The following is a 16,288-nucleotide window of genomic DNA, read 5'->3' as shown; positions in this document are numbered from 1 at the left end:
TACAGAGAACAAGAAAACAAAGAGAGAAAGAAGTGTTAAAGAAGATGAAGACGGAGTTGGAGAGAGGCAGTCAAGCTCTGCAAAGAGAGTGGGGAAGAGGTAGGAGGAAACATCAAGAGAAGGACCAGGAGCTTGAGATGCTAAATGTGGAGATGTTCAGAGAGATTGAGAGACTGTAGGGTAATATGGACAAAGAGACGGAAACACTCAAGTCAAGTGACAAAGGTATCCAAACCTCAGACATGGTATTAACCATAGAGGAAATGAGACTGTGGTTGATGGAGGAGCACACAGTGATGGAGGATGCTCAGATGAGTGTAATAGGAGCAGAAGCTGCTCCACCTGGATTCAGCGGAGTGCTACGGTGGCATTGGCGCTTCTGCTATTGCAGAAGAGGAGAAAAACATAGTATAGTCCCAACTCACAAGTCAGCAAAATTGTGTTTTATAGAAATGTAGAGAGTACATAAAATTGAACAACTCTGCTATCATTGATCGGGTGTCAATGTAAATAGTCTGTGCGGCCATTTGATTCATTGTTCAGCAGTCGTATGGCTTGAGGGTAGAAGTTGTTAAGGAGCCTTTTGGTACTCAACTCGGGGCTCTGGGATCACTTGCCGTGCGGTAGCAGAGAGAACAGTTTATGACTTGGGTGACTGGAGTCTTTGCCAATTTCTTTGGGCTTTCCTCTGACACCGCCTAGTATATAGGCCCTAGATGGCAGGAAGCTTGACCCCAGTGATGTACTAGGCCGTACGCACTACCCTCTGTAACGCCTTATGGTCAGATGCCGAGTAGTTGCCATAGCAGGCGGTGATGCAACCGGTCAGGATGCTCTCGATGGTGCAGCTGTATAACGTTTTGAGGATCTGGGGACCTCCTGAGTGGGAAAAGGTGTTGTCGTGCCCTCTTCAGAACTATCTTGGTGTGTTTGGACCATGATAGTTCATTGGTGATGAGAACACCAAGGAACTTGAAACTCTCTACCTGCTCCGCTACAGCCCTGTCAATGTTAATGGGGGCCTGTTTGGCCCGTCATTTCCTGTAGTCCACGATCAGCTCCTTTGTCTTGCTACGTTGAGGGAGTGGTTGTTGTCCTGGCACCACACTGCCAGTTCTCTGACCTCCTCCCAAAAGCTGTCTCACTGTTGTCGGCTATCAGGCCTACCACTGTTGTGTCATCGGCAAACTTAATGATGGTGTTGGAGTCGTGTTTGACCACGCAGTCGTGGTTGAACAGGGAGTACAGGAGGGAACTAAGTACGCAACCCTGAGGGGCCCCAGTGTTGAGGATCAGTGTGGCAGATGTGTTGTTGCCTACCCTTATCACCTGGGGCGGCCTGTCAGGATGTCCAGGATCCAGTTGCAGAGGGAGGTGTTTAGTCCCAGGGTCCTTAGCTTAGTGATGAGATTTGTGAGCACTATTGTTTTGAACGTTGAGCTGTAGTCAATGAACAACATTCTCACATAGGTGTTTCTTTTGTCCTGTAAGTTTGGCGGCGTGAGTGAAGGAGGCTTTGTTGCGGAATAGAAATGAAAGTTACTCAACGTTCGCACAGGAAGTTGCCAGTGGGACATGCCCATAACAGTGTTCTGTGAGAGTTGAGTTTGAAGCGTTGCGAAAGGTTCATGTCTTGTCAAAAGAATCAGTGCACTCTCTGCCGGTTTCCTGGACCCAGATTTACCCACTGGACTAAAAAGGATACTCTATGGAGAATACTTTTGCTTTTTAGCCCAGGAATAGGTTTAAATAGATTATTGTCTCAAGTTTTTTTAAATTACCCAAAGACCCATGGTGGAGATGCAGGATTAAATAATTTGACAAACTACCAAATGTGCAAGTCCTATGTAAAAGCACAGCTGCAATGCACTTACAATTTTTGTCAAATCACTGTTTGCCTAATAAGTCTAATAATGACACCATTAATACATGTTTTATGTTGTCATTCCCTCACATCATTAGCTTATCTGTGAATTTATAACAATGTCTTATATTTTTTTGATGTAATTATTATTTTTTTACTGACTTTTTTACTAGGCAAGTCAGTTAAGAACAAATTCTTATTTTCAATGACGGCCTAGGAACAGTGGGTTAACTGCCTGTTCAGGGGCAGAATGACAGATTTGTACCTTGTCAGCTCGGGGGTTTGAACTTACGGTTACTAGTCCAACACTCTAACCACTAGGCTACCCTGCCCCCATGTAAGAACCCCCATGTCTGGAAAAAGATCTCCTCACCTACACATGCTATTTTGACAGATTCTTTAAATTTTTTATTTTTTTTTTTTTATTATTTTTTCACCTTTATTTAACCAGGTAGGCTAGTTGAGAACAAGTTCTCATTTGCAACTGTGACCTGGCCAAGATAAAGCATAGCAGTGTGAACAGACAACACAGAGTAAACAATTAACAAGTCAATAACAAGTCAATAACACAGTAGAAAAAAAAGAGAGTCTATATACATTGTGTGCAAAAGACATGAGGAGGTAGGCGAATAATTACAATTTTGCAGATTACTGGAGTGATAAATTATCATGATGAGCACTGGAGTGATAAATGATCAGATGGTCATGTACAGGTAGAGATATTGGTGTGCAAAAGAGCAGAAAAGTAAATAAATAAAAACAGTATGGGGATGAGGTAGGTAAAATTGGGTGGGCTATTTACCAATAGACTATGTACAGCTGCAGCAATCGGTTAGATGCTCAGATAGCAGATGTTTGAAGTTGGTGAGGGAGATAAAAGTCTCCAACTTCAGCGATTTTTGCAATTCGTTCCAGTCACAGGCAGCAGAGAACTGGAACGAAAGGCGGCCAAATGGGGTGTTGGCTTTAGGGATTATCAGTGAACTGAGATAAGGCGGAGCTTTACCTAGCATGGACTTGTAGATGACCTGGAGCCAATGGGTCTGGCGACGAATATGTAGCGAGGGCCAGCCGACTAGAGCATACAGGTCGCAGTGGTGGGTGGTATAAGGTGCTTTAGTAACAAAACGGATGGCACTGTGATAAACTGCATCCAGTTTGCTGAGTAGAGTGTTGGAAGCTATTTTGTAGATGACATCGCCGAAGTCGAGGATCGGTAGGATAGTCAGTTTTACTAGGGTAAGTTTGGCGGCGTGAGTGAAGGAGGCTTTGTTGCGGAATAGAAAGCCGACTCTAGATTTGATTTTAGATTGGAGATGTTTGATATGAGTCTGGAGGGAGAGTTTACAGTCTAGCCAGACACCTAGGTACTTATAGATGTCCACATATTCTAGGTCGGAACCATCCAGGGTGGTGATGCTAGTCGGGCGTGCGGGTGCAGGCAGCGAACGGTTGAAAAGCATGCATTTGGTTTTACTTGGGTTTAAGAGCAGTTGGAGGCCACGGAAGGAGTGTTGTATGGCATAGAAGCTTGTTTGGAGGTTAGATAGCACAGTGTCCAAGGACGGGCCGGAAGTATACAGAATGGTGTCGTCTGCGTAGAGGTGGATCAGGGAATCGTCCGCAGCAAGAGCAACATCATTGATATATACAGAGAAAAGAGTCGGCCCGAGAATTGAACCCTGTGGCACCCCCATAGAGACTGCGAGAGGACCGGACAGCATGTCCTCCGATTTGACACACTGAACTCTGTCTGCAAAGTAGTTGGTGAACCAGGCAAGGCAGTCATCAGAAAAACCGAGGCTACTGAGTCTGCCGATAAGAATATGGTGATTGACAGAGTCGAAAGCCTTGGCAAGGTCGATGAAGACGGCTGCACAGGTTAATTAACTAAAAGTGCATTTTTTACCAAAATAGGCTTGTGAAATGTGTTGAATTATAAAACAATTGTCGACAATGCAGTGCTGCAGACGGATGCCATTACCAGAGTTTTGAAATCACCTCACTCCTCTTGAGGACAGCTCTACTTTTTAAAAACTTTCTGAAACACAACTCAAAGGCAAATAAAAAGGTTTACATTAGAGAGAAGGCGAAGGAGAAACTGTTATTTTGCTAAATGTCTCAATAAGCATCATGTTTACCTTGATGATGACGTTGTAGTATTAGATCTATTCATGCATGTCATTATGCTACACTTCAGTGACAGACTATCAAACACAACTAATTTGACATACCCATATCTAACTGCCTGTAGCCCAGGACCTGAAACAAGGATATGCATATTATTGATACCATTTGAAAGGAAACACTTTGAAGTTTGTGGAAATGTGGAATTAATGTAGGAGAATAGAACACATTAGATCTGGTAAAAGATAATAGAAAAAAAGATAATACAAGATAATACAAGAAAAAATTATTATCTTTGAAATGCAAGAGAAAGGTCACAATGTATTATTCCAGGTTAGGTTCGATTTCGTCTCTAGATGGCAGCAGTGTAGGTGCAAAGTTTTAGACTGACCCAATGAACATTTGCATTTCTGTTCAAAATGTTGTATCAAGTCTGCCCAAATGTGCCTTATTGGTTTATTGATACATCTTCAAGTTCATAACTGTGCACTCTCCTCAAACAATAGCATGGTATTCTTTCACTAATAGCTACTATAAATTAGAAGGGTGCAGAATTTAAGCGTTCTGCCCATATCAGATATGTCTTTGTCCTAGGAAATGTTCTTGTTTACTTATAACCTCAGGCTAATCACATTAGCTTGCGTTAGCTCAACCGTCCCGCAGGGGGGGCACCAATCCTGTAGAGGTTAAACCACCCGAATTCATACATATTTCAGTGTCTGCACCATAGAGATAGAGGACTCATCTTTATATATCTGTCCTAATGCAACATCTGTGAAAGCATGGGCAGCGCCATTGAGGCTACAACTCATCGGAATCCCCACCCAGGTGACTACTTTGATGACTTTAAGAGGAGCAGAAGCATAATGGAAGACCTCAATGGCTCTGCCCATTCTAAAACGGCCACTAGAGGCCTCCATCATTCTCTATGGTCTGCAGATGTCCGCAACAAAGAATTGCACCCTTTGTCTGTCCGTATTTTCTTGAATAATATGGTGTACAGTTCACAGACCAGACACATTAATACTGTGATCATGTTCGACAAAAACAAAAACGGTTCAAATGCACGGTTATTTGCATCATTTATTCCACATACAGGTGTCTTAGAAAGTAAAATAACCTGAGGGACCAGCAGTCGCTCAACATATTTTAGCCAATCAGATTAACAGACACAATGATGAGATGACAAAGTGACAATACACATTGAGACCAAATGAAAAATTGAGATGAGCCACAACTGTAAAAAAAATTCTAACAATGACAAAGTACAACTCAAGAGAACAGACATGAGACACTTTATTCAACCTTGTCCCACGGGGAATTAGGTGACAGGATGGAACTAGAAGGCAAAAAAAAAAGGGATGGAAGAGAGAAAAGCATACGAAATGTCATCCACTAATACAAGTGAAAAGTAAACGTGCTGGGTCAAGGAAGATGACATGGGGGAAAGATGTAATAAGACAAAGAGGGAGTAAGAGACATTCATTAAATAGCGGAACAATTAATGTCTACCATTTTAAATTAGGTTTCAGTAATACAGAATAGGTCATCATAAAGAGAACATTGACAAAAGGAAAAATACAGAACACCTGATTTTAGCACAACGACTCAGTTAATGTCCTACGCCCAAGCTCCGCAAGTTGTTCAAGACTAATGCTTTTTTTGTTTTTTAATCACCCTTCAATTAATAAAAGGAACAGCTTTTTTCCCCTCTGCCTTCCCACCGCATACCAATTTTAAGAGTCAAATAACAAGACCTGGTTAAAGTTAACTCTGACCTTTCACACTGTATTAGTGGGTGAAGGTAAGTTGTCAAATGAGTAAATAGTTTTGCTTTGACAGTAAAAATGACCTTGGTCAGTGAGAGAGCGGAAACGTATTTGTGCTGGACATGGATGGAATAGAACATGGCTCACCGGTCAAATGCCAGATGCTAAGAGGGAACGGCGAGGAAGAGCTGCAGTCAAATGAGTAAAGTTGTGTGAACTACATTTTATGTTCTGGTCTGGTTCTGGTACCATCTGGAGCAACACATTATCTATTTTATCTTTGCTGACCATCTCTTTTGTGCAATAGACAAATACTTGTAGCAAAAACAATTATGATTTTAAGCCCTAAACCCTTTAAGGTATATGAAATTAATAATTTCAATATTTCAGTCAATACATTTAATTCAATCTCGCCACAATCATTTTGGATTCAGGCAATGGAAATGTTTGATTTTATACATTTAGTTTTATCATGGCCCATTTATGGCAAACAAAATAAATCACATAAATGTACACATCATCAATAACCCGAAATTGTGCTAAAGAATAGAACATTGTGGCAAAAGTAATGATCCATTGGTTTCCTTTATTTCAATTGGGTTTTTATAACGTCAGATAATTGAATCAGCACAAGTACGGGAACCCATGGGTAGCTGTGGCGTGACCACAACCCCACCAGTGGCCGTGAACCCGTTGGGAACAGCATACACAGCAGCATGGCACCAGAGTCACTCCAGACGGCACCAGACTTCGGGGACTGAGGTCCAGAACCATAGGCTGCTGAACCTGCCATCTCCTCAGCCTGGGTCAGGCTCTGACACTGGGTGGCATCTAAGAACAGGAGGAGCCCCCTGCCCACTTACTGCTTCACTCACTGACACACACAGCAATGGAGGGAAACAGGAGTGGCGGTTCAGAGAAAGAAAGAGGGGATAATGGTGGGTTGGGTAAGATAAAAGAATCCCAGGGGTATGTACTGTGTTTATCAGTGATTCTCCATCAAAGCGAAGACTTGTTTGCCCACTTCAGTGTGTTCAAAACTGTGCGTTTATAAAAAGGTCTGTCCAGTATGATGTGCGTTGGATTTTTATGGAATGAGGCATGTATTATGATGTTATGTGAAAGTATGTGTTACTGTGTTTGTGTGTGTGGAGGGAGAGGTGCTCATGGCTGTTTCCTGTGAGAGAATGGCAGGTCAGAGGTGAGAGGTCAGCGTCTAAGAGTCACAGTGGGGTTGAGGTGAGGTCAGATTCGGGGCAACTGCTTCTCAATGAATTCCTTCACTGCTGCCATCTCCTGTAAGATCAAAATAAAGAAGCATATAAGAACCCGAACATCGTGAATACTTCCACGCTGATACTCATAGAAAACCATTAGCACACATAGAACAACATGGATACTCATGCATGTTACAATCAAAAAAAACTTTTTTACCTGAGGACAGGAGCTGTGCATGAGTCCTGGGTAGGTCCGGAAGGTGATTTTCTGAGGGTTGACGATGACCTTGAGCTTCTCGGCTGTCATGGCCCCAAACTGCACTGGGATCATGGGGTCCATCTCCCCATGACACTGCAGTATGGGCATGTCCCTGTTCCCACTGGTGCTCGCAGCCTAATGGGCACAACAGACCATTACATTCAATTATTAAAAGCAAAATGTGAAGACCAAGACCAGGTTCTAACGTCAAATAACCTATTCAGTTTATTCATATCTATACAGCAAAATCATTAAGAGCAATGGAGATAAGAACGTTTCCCAGTTTGGAATCCAGCCAGCCCAGTAATAAAAGAAACAGCTCTAGGGAATGTTCAGGGGACTGAGTACCGGAAATTGTAGAAAAACAAGTAAGCTGTGTAAATGTACCTGTGGGAAACTCTTGTGAAGCGGCAGCCAGCAACTGAGGGCAACCACACCTGCCAATTGCTGCTGACAGGTGAGGGCGGTGTACAAGGACAGAGCCCCACCCTGGGAGACAGGGAAAAATAGAGGGAAAGTAAAAAGGTAGAATGTGTTTAGACCTATGGAGATGTTCATGGTTCACATAGTTTACACAGTTTCAACAGCAAATGTTGAAAAGTCACTGACAATCTGGAAATGGAACAATCTTCTTTTTTTTTGCACAACACCTTCAGAGCGATTGACATTGAGTAACCTCACCTGAGAGAACCCTCCAAGCATCACACGATTGGCGGGTATCCCATTCTTTACCTCATGGTCGATTATGGCTTTGACTGTGGAGAAGTAGGGTGAAATCAGAGGCTGAACATATACCCAATGTCTAGTTATGATGGGCACAGTTTTAGCTATCATGGTTATATGAATAGATCTTGGCATGATATCTATGTGCATCTACAGGGCATTCGAAAAGTATTCGGACCCTTTCCCACATTGTTACCTCACAGCCTTATTCTAAAATTAATTAAATTAACTCTCAATCTACACACAATACCACATAATGACAAAGCGAAAATAGTTTTATTTATTTACAATGTTTACTTTAAAAATATATATTTTTTAAACCTTATTTACATAAGTATTCAGACCCTATGAGACTTTGATAATCAATGAGATGTTTCCAGAACTTGATTGTAAATTAAATTGATTGTACATGGTTTGGAAAGGCACACACCTGTCTATATAAGGTCCCACAGTTGACAGCGCATGTCAGAGCATAAACCAGGCCATGGGGTCAAAGTAATAGTCCGTAGAGCTCCGAGACCGGATTGTGTCGATGCGCAGATCTAGGGAAGGGTACCAAAAGATGGCTGCAGCATTGCAGGTCCCCAAGAACACAGTGGCCTCCATCATTCTTAAATGGAAGAAGTTTGGAAGCACCAAGAATCTTCCTAGAGCTGGCCACCCGGCCAAACTGAGCAATCAAGGGAGAAGGGCTATTGGTCAGGGAGGTGACCAAGTACCCGATGGTCACTGACAGATCTAGAAGGACAACCATCTCTGCAGCACTCCACCAATCAGGCCTTTATGGTAGAGTGGCCAGACAGAAGCAACTTCTCAGTAAAAGGCACATGACAGCCCACTTGGAGCTCGACAAAAGGCACCTAAAGGATTCTCAGACCATGATTCTCTGCTCTGATGAAACCAAGATTGAACTCTTTGGCCGGAATGCCAAGCGTCACACCTGGAGGAAACCAGGCACTGCTCATCACCTGGCCAATACCATCCCTATGGTGAAGCATGGTGGTGGCAGCATCATTCTGTGGGGATGTTTTTCAGTGGCAGGGAGACCGGTCAGTATCGAGGAACAGATAAACAGAGAGATCCTTGATGAAAACCTGTTCCAGAGCACTCAGGACCTCAGACTGGGGTGATGATTCACCTTCAAAACAGGACAACGACCCTAAGAACACAGCCAAGACAATGCAGGAGTGGCTTAAGTCTCTCAATGTGCTTGATTGGCCCTGCCAGGGCCCAGGCTTAAACCCGATTCAACATCTCTGGAAAGACCTGAAAATAGCAGTGCAGTGACATACCCCATCCAACCTAACAGAGCTTGAGAGGATCTGCAGAGAAGAATGGGAGAAACTCCCCTAATAGTGGTGCGCCGAGCTTCTAGCGTCATACCCATTAAGACTCAAGGCTTTAAAAAAATGTTTTTTTTTTTTAATTATACATTTCTAAATACCTGTTTTTGTTGTGTCAGTATGGGGTATTGTAAGTAGAATGAAGAGGGAGAAAATGAGTTAATCCATTTTAAAATAAAGGCTGTAAAGAAACGTGGAAAAATTCAAGGGGTCTGAACACAGTCGTTATAACATGTATAATACTTGTGCCACACTGAATGACTTACTGTTCTCCGCTGCCCTCTTGATGCCAGCCTCATCCTCTGGAGAATCTGGGCTGAGACCCATCAGGTCAAACCTACAGAAACACACAGATCCATGTTCAGACGATGTAATACTCATCTCAAACCGTGAGCTCCAAATATATTGGAACAGTGACATTGTTGTCGTTTTGGTTTGTACCCGAGCACTTTGGATTTGAAATGAGTGAAAGTTAGACGCATTAATATCATACTCATCATTATTCACAACTTATTCAGGACCATCTGTAATCATGGTAGCATCCACATGAATGTAGAAGTGTTTAGAAACTTGTTTTAATCTTATTTACAATAAAAGTTACTACAAAATGACAATACATGATTTACCATTCATTTCCATTGGGCACAAAATAATCTGAAACCACCAAAACAAACAGCAAATGCATCAAACAAGTTTGTAGAGTCACAATCTTCATGTAATCATTGCGTGCTAGGAATATGGGACCAAATACAAAACTTGATTACTTTAATACACATAAGTGAATTTGTCCCAATACCTTGGGTCTCCTAAAATGGGGGGACCATGTACAAAAAGTGCTGTAATTTCGAAACGTTTCACCCGATATGGATGAAAATACCCTCAAATTAAAGTGCACTGTCAGCTTTAATCTCATAGTCATAGTATAATTTCAAATCTAAAGTGCTGGAGTACAGAGCCAAAACAACAACAGAAATGTCACTGTCCCAATATGTTTGGCGCTCACTGTACATCTTATGTGCCCCTGGTATCCTGGTAGTGTGTGTGCCCTTGAAGGAATTTCATGTTCACAAAATCTCTTACCAAAAGGAAATCTCTTTTCCACTGAAGTGTAGTTTATAGTCAAGCCATTGGCCAATGGCAAATGTTTTAGATCAGTGCAAACATGACTCACCATGAAGGCATGGTCATCTTCATATTAAGAGTGACAGGGATTCTGGGCCTGTGGAGAAACAAATTAATCAATGGACACATGCTATACTAGGTTAGAGGACTAAATGGTTGTGTAGAAAGATAAGAGACGACCAAAGACGAGATTCGACAAGATTCTGCAACACTCCAGAAACTGAGGCACTCAAGAAGAGGAATAAACATGCAAGAAAATATGGAAAAAGAACAAAGACTTACGCGTGGGGGCAGATATACTTTACATGTGGCAGTCGGATAGCAGTCAGGGTTTCTGCCCAGCCATGTCTGAAAAGAGGAAGAGCAACTTAGAGAGAGAAAGTGGTACTCTGTACAGATTAGGCTATTCGATTTATACAGAGAATAAAGGCGCAGCATACTAGGTTAGGCTTGCTCCGAGCAGAACTTGGCTAGGCGATGCGAACGTCTGTGCATCGCATACTCCGTTAAAAGACCTTCGCTTGAAAGGCAATTCTTTTTTTTAAATGAAATTGTACTGTTTGTCCCCCTTGAGACGCTGTAGCAACATAGGCAGTATACATCAATGACCATAGAAGTGTTGATATACAATTCCTCAGAAGTCTGAATTAGTAAAAAATTAAATCAGGAAATCTGCAATTCATTTTGACGCTTTTGCCCGTGAGGTCTTAGTCACTCCATTTTACATCGAACTAAAATGTTTGGCGTAGTATTTCTCTAGTGAAAACATTTGCATGAAAACTAAGAGTTTTTTGTTGAATGACAAACAGTTCCTTAAAGAATCCCGTCTATGGTTCCCAAACCTAATAGGAGTAGCACTGTCAAATCACCCACGAAGGAGCTTCGACTTCAGCTACTGAACTTCGAATTGCCTCAGGAAAAAAAGTGTGAAATGCTGGGAAGCCTGAGACAGGCTTAAGACAGGAAACTCACCCTGAGTCACCCAAACCATGAAGGAAGATCACCTGTGGTAGAGATAGGGAGGGAGATTGACAGTTCTACATTGGGTAATGGTGCATTATGAACATCAAAGAGCATGCCAGTTTACTGGCTACTGCACTGTATTTGCATATGAACACCAGGTTCTAGTGAATCATGCCCAACAGCAAAAAAAAAAAGGGGAAATTCCTGCTGTTGCCAAGACGACTCTCAGTTTATATTACTGCTTGTCAACTCTAAAGAATAGCATTTATCAGAGGCATCATAAGAGAACATCTGAATTTGGTGAGCCATATAGATTTTTTGTACACTACGTAAACATCGAACACACACCTTCAAATTAATAGAGTTGGTTTTGACCTAACAAGTGCTTGCAGACCCTCAACTTTGGTGTAATCGGTTTGTTATCCCTTTCAGGGACAACATTTTAACCAAAGCACAGTTCAACGTTTTTTATTTACATTTGGTGGAGTTGTCAACTAACGTGAATTCAATGTGAAATCAACGAAAATATCACGTCATCAAATCAAAGTTTGTCACGTGCGCCTAATACCTTACAGTGACATGCTTACTTACAGGCTCTAACCAATGGTGCGGGAAAAAAAGTGTGTGTGTGTGTGTAAGTAAAGAAATAAAACAGTAAAAAGACATTTGAAAATAACAGTAGCAAGGCTATATACAGACACCGGTTAGTCAGGCTTATTGAGGTAGTCTGTACATGTAGATATGGTTAAAGTGACAATGTATATATGATGAACAGAGAGTAGCAGCAGCGTAAAAAGAGGGGTTGGCGGTTGGTGGGACACAATGCAGACAGCCCGGTTAGACAATGTGCGGGAGCACTGGTTGGTCGGGCCAATTGAGGTAGTATGTACATGAATGTATAGTTAAAGTGACTACGCATATATGATAAACAGAGAGTAGCAGCAGCATAAGAGGGGGGGGGGGGGGGGCACACAATGTAAATAGTCTGGGTAACCATTTGGTTACTTGTTCAGGAGTCTTACGGCTTGGGGGTAAAAACTGTTGAAGCCTTTTTGTCCTAGACTTGGCACTCCGGTACCGCATGAAATGCGGTAGTAGAGAGAACATTCTATGACTGGGGTGGCTGGGGTCTTCGACAATATTTAGGGCCTTCCTCTGACACCGCCCGGTGTCGAGGTCCTGGGTGGCAGGCAGCTTAGCCCCAGTGATGTACTGGGCCGTACGCACTACCCTCTGAAGTGCCTTTCTGTCGGAGGCTGAGCAATGGCCGTACCAGGCTGTGATGCAAACAGTCAGGATGCTCTCGATGTTGCAGCTGTAGAACCTTTTGAGGATCTCAGGACCAATGCCAAATCTTTTCAGGTTCCTGAGGGGGAATAGGCTTTGTCGTGTGCCCTCTTCAAGACTGTCTTGGTGTGTTTGGACCATTCTAGTTTGTTGTTTATGTGGACACCAAGGAACTTGAAGCTCTCAACCTGCTCCACTACAGCCCCGCCGATGAGCATGGGGGTGTGCTCGGTGTTCCTTTTCCTGTAGACCACAATCATCTCCTTAGTCTTGGTTACGTTGAGGGATAGGTTGTTATTCTGGCACCACCTGGCAAGGTCTCTGACTTCCTCCCTATAGGCTGTCTCGTCATTGATCAGGCCTACCACGGTTGTCATCTGCAAACTTAATGATGGTGTTGGAGTTGTGCCTGGCCATGCAGTCGTAGGTAAACAGGGAGTACAGGAGAGGACTGAGCAAGCACCCCTGGGGAGCTCCAGTGTTGGGGAGCTCCAGTGTTGAGGATCAGCGTGGCAGATGTGTTGCTACCTACCCTCACCACCTGGGGGCGGCCCATCAGGACGTCCAGGATCCAGTTGCAGAGGGAGGTGTTTAGTCCCAGGTACCTTAGCTTAGTGATGAGCTTTGGAGGGTACTATGCTGTTGAATGCTGATCTGTGGTCAATGAATAACATTCTCACATAGGTGTTCCTTTTGTCCAGGTGGGAAAGGTCAGTGCAATAGAGATTACGTAATCTGTGGATCTGTTTGGGCGGTATGAAAATTGGAGTGTGTCTAGGGTTTCTGGGATAATGGTGTTGACGTGAGCCATTACCAGCCTTTCGTTGGACATAGGTAAAAAGTTGAGTGAAAAATATTAGTTCGTATCGTGGCAAGTAAATAAAACAAAGCGGATAAAACTTAAAGAAAATGCCCTAATGTTAGAAACAAGCATCCTTACGATGTCATCCAGAGTCACATTTATTTTCCAATTCAAAGCAGACAATATTTTATATCCAGCAGGTTTTTATAGGACTATTGTGATACTGGTATCATTCCTGCCCTAGTTCACAGAACCTCTGAACAACAAATTAGCTTCAGTATGGCAAGCTTTGCAAGAAGTGGCCAAATTTGCTGATGGATGCCCGAAGTTACACTATGGTGTTGGTGTGCTCTCTCACCGCAGCGGTCTCCTTCTCTGTCCCAGACACCGTCACAGCCTCGGCGAGCAGCGGCACAGACATGTTGTTGCCACACATACACTGTAAGGAGTGCTAGAGAGGAGGGGGAAGGGCATATCAATGATGTGGCTGGTTATCAATGCTGCTATTCATCACAGGGACAGACATGATGACTAAAGACCTGAACATGCCGCAGTTTATGGCTGCTATGAACCAATGAGACAGGCGGAGTACTGAGAGAGTACCGAAACTCAAATAAATGCACACCTAACTGCAAATCTGTTATTAACCAAAATGCAAATAAGCTAGTATCAGCGCCACTGCCTATACACTGAAAACGGATATCGGCTAGCTAGAGCATATTGTTTTCAAAGTCAACATTTAATACCCTCAAAGCGTCAGGTTGAACGACATAGGAAAAAAGATTGAGGCAAGCAAAAGAGAAAAAAAACAATGAGAGGAGAAATGAAAGGGAAAAGTGAGGAGGTTAATGTATAAACCTTCAGGGAGATTAAACACAGAGTTAGTTACAATTCCACCCACCTAATGACCTGTAGTTAGTGAAAGCAAAGGGAGACAGAGAAAGAGCCAAATCAGGGGAATGATAATGACAGGCTCAATAGGGAGAAAGAACAGGACCGTGGGGTCACGCATCACAATAACTTTCTGCACTGCAATGACACGCATGTTCATTATGCCTTTGCCTCATTTCCTTGTCACTGTCAGCTACTGTACACTTTAATAGACTTAGTGCCTACCTTTAAAAAATGTTGTAGCTTCAAGAGGTGATGAATAGCTAATATTTGTTTAGTTAATTGTGGCCCACTCCAAAACAACCAAGCCATACGATTCCCCCATGCAGGATAGCCTACAGCACTCTGTCCTTGCAACCCGGGATCCTTGGGACATCCCGACCCCATTGAAGTTAACATTTAAAATGGTTAAAGTAAGGGTTAGGCTTGGGCTATGTAAAGGTTAGGGACGTCCCAAGTATCCCGGATAGCACTAACCCTCGCTGGTGAATTGGATACTAGTAAAAATGACAAAGTTTAGGCTTTGTTCCTGCATGCCTATATAATTTTTGACTTTATGCCGTCACTTAACGTTAGCCTGCCTGTAATTGTATTTGCAAGGCAAAAATCCTCAGTCCCTTCAAATATAAAGGCAAAATCGCTGCTTGTCCTGCACAACCCTGTCAGCAGTTGTTAAATAGCTAAGCATGGACGGAAGGAAATGCACCGATTTCACAGTCAGCTCTATCAGCAAGCCTTCTATTAACGACACAAACAATGCCGTCCATGCACTGCTACAACATCACGAGTTCGCATCTGACTGGTATTAAACTGAGAAACCAAACTTTGACTGGTTCAGTGAATGGCGTAAAAACAATGTGCCGCCTTTATTTAGTTGCATTCACAGCAGATAATGGCTCCATTTTCTCAGTAGTCAAGCGCAATTGTTACTGGGAATAAAAACCTTGTAAGGTTTACCCGGTGCGCAAATTCTAGCCACCAGGCAAGCGTCGAGTAATATGCGGCAGTCAGTATAGCCAGCTAGCACCAGCAACACTGGGTTGTATTAATTCCGCTGATTCTGTTGTTAAATGTTTCTTAAAAACGTAACGAATCGGAGAGGGATATACCTGGAATTTTCCAATATAAAATATCGTTTCAGTTGCCAAATTAAACTATTTGGATTAATGAGTTTACACCTAATTTTATTAGTAAGCCAAGTTACGCATGCTAGCAAACGCATGAGCTGGTGTGGCTACCTGCAACACGTCAGTTATATTTATATTTTAGCTAGTTTGGTTAAAATATTTGACGTAGACATATGTGGCAATACATTGACAACTAGCGATCGAGGGTACGATTATGTTGTTAATTAGCTACTGTAGCTAGCTAAAGGAAGGGGGTGGGTAGGAAGAAACAATGGGGGCTGAGAGATGCAATTTAGCTCGCTGCTAGCTAACAGCCGTTGCGTTGTGCAACCCGGTGGGGAAATTCAGGAGAGGTTAAGTGCAAATCCGCTAGCTAGATTGTTTCAAAACGTTGCCATCTACATCCAAGCAGTCAGCTTAATCCTGTTTAACTAGCTACACATCCTCAAAGATGACCAGCAAGCTAATCACACAACAGCAATCTGTAGTACAATGCCCTCCGGTATCTTTCGAGCTTGGTTCGATTGACATGTGGGCTAAATTCGACCAGGTATTTGAATACATCACATTCCCCATGCTCTTCAACCAAAGCGGTAACCAAAAGGCCCATATGGGTTCGGTTCGGATGGGGTGAAGGAGTATTGTAAAACCGCGGCCCGCTAATACAAATTCATACACTCACCACTTGCTGTCCCAGAATCTCAACGGAACTTCCGCTACTGGTGTAGAAAGGCGGGATTCTTTTTAGTGGCGTCATAATGTCTACACCCCTTCTCCTGCTTGCGCTGTACACC

At 42.9% G+C, this 16,288-nt stretch overlaps 1 protein-coding gene across 2 annotated transcripts; it reads right to left on the bottom strand.

Moving 5' to 3' along the window:
- Positions 1-5,056: 5,056 nt before the first annotated feature.
- Positions 5,057-16,229, bottom strand: LOC124012137 (acyl-protein thioesterase 2-like). 2 transcript variants are annotated; one of them, XM_046325595.1, is made up of 11 exons: positions 16,177-16,192; positions 14,378-14,385; positions 13,835-13,927; positions 11,397-11,428; positions 10,707-10,772; positions 10,474-10,521; positions 9,569-9,639; positions 7,918-7,991; positions 7,624-7,725; positions 7,195-7,371; positions 5,057-7,056 (listed from the first exon to the last, which is right to left on the bottom strand). In XM_046325595.1, the coding sequence occupies exons 3-11, from the start codon at positions 13,910-13,912 to the stop codon at positions 7,006-7,008; spliced, it is 699 nt and encodes a 232-aa protein (XP_046181551.1). In that variant the 5' UTR covers positions 13,913-13,927; positions 14,378-14,385; positions 16,177-16,192; the 3' UTR covers positions 5,057-7,005. The 2 variants fall into 2 exon arrangements, with proteins under 2 accessions (XP_046181551.1, XP_046181550.1); XM_046325594.1 differs by lacking the exon at positions 14,378-14,385 and having other exon boundaries at positions 16,177-16,229.
- Between the last annotated feature and the right edge of the window lie 59 nt (positions 16,230-16,288).

Source organism: Oncorhynchus gorbuscha, linkage group LG24 (genome assembly GCF_021184085.1).
Source record: "Oncorhynchus gorbuscha isolate QuinsamMale2020 ecotype Even-year linkage group LG24, OgorEven_v1.0, whole genome shotgun sequence".
Lineage (NCBI taxonomy): Eukaryota > Metazoa > Chordata > Actinopteri > Salmoniformes > Salmonidae > Oncorhynchus > Oncorhynchus gorbuscha.
This window is presented reverse-complemented; position numbering and strand designations above follow the sequence as displayed.

What these genes read in the sequence shown, in the direction of transcription:
- LOC124012137 (XM_046325594.1), bottom strand. Translation starts at nt 13,912, where the DNA reads ATGTGTGGCAACAACATGTCTGTGCCGCTGCTCGCCGAGGCTGTGACG. An exon ending in CATGGTTTGGGTGACTCAGG is followed by an intron (nt 10,773 to 11,396) that starts GTGAGTTTCCTG and finishes TCCTCTTTTCAG; the next exon opens with ACATGGCTGGGCAGAAACCC. An exon ending in AAGTATATCTGCCCCCACGC is followed by an intron (nt 10,522 to 10,706) that starts GTAAGTCTTTGT and finishes GTTTCTCCACAG; the next exon opens with GCCCAGAATCCCTGTCACTC.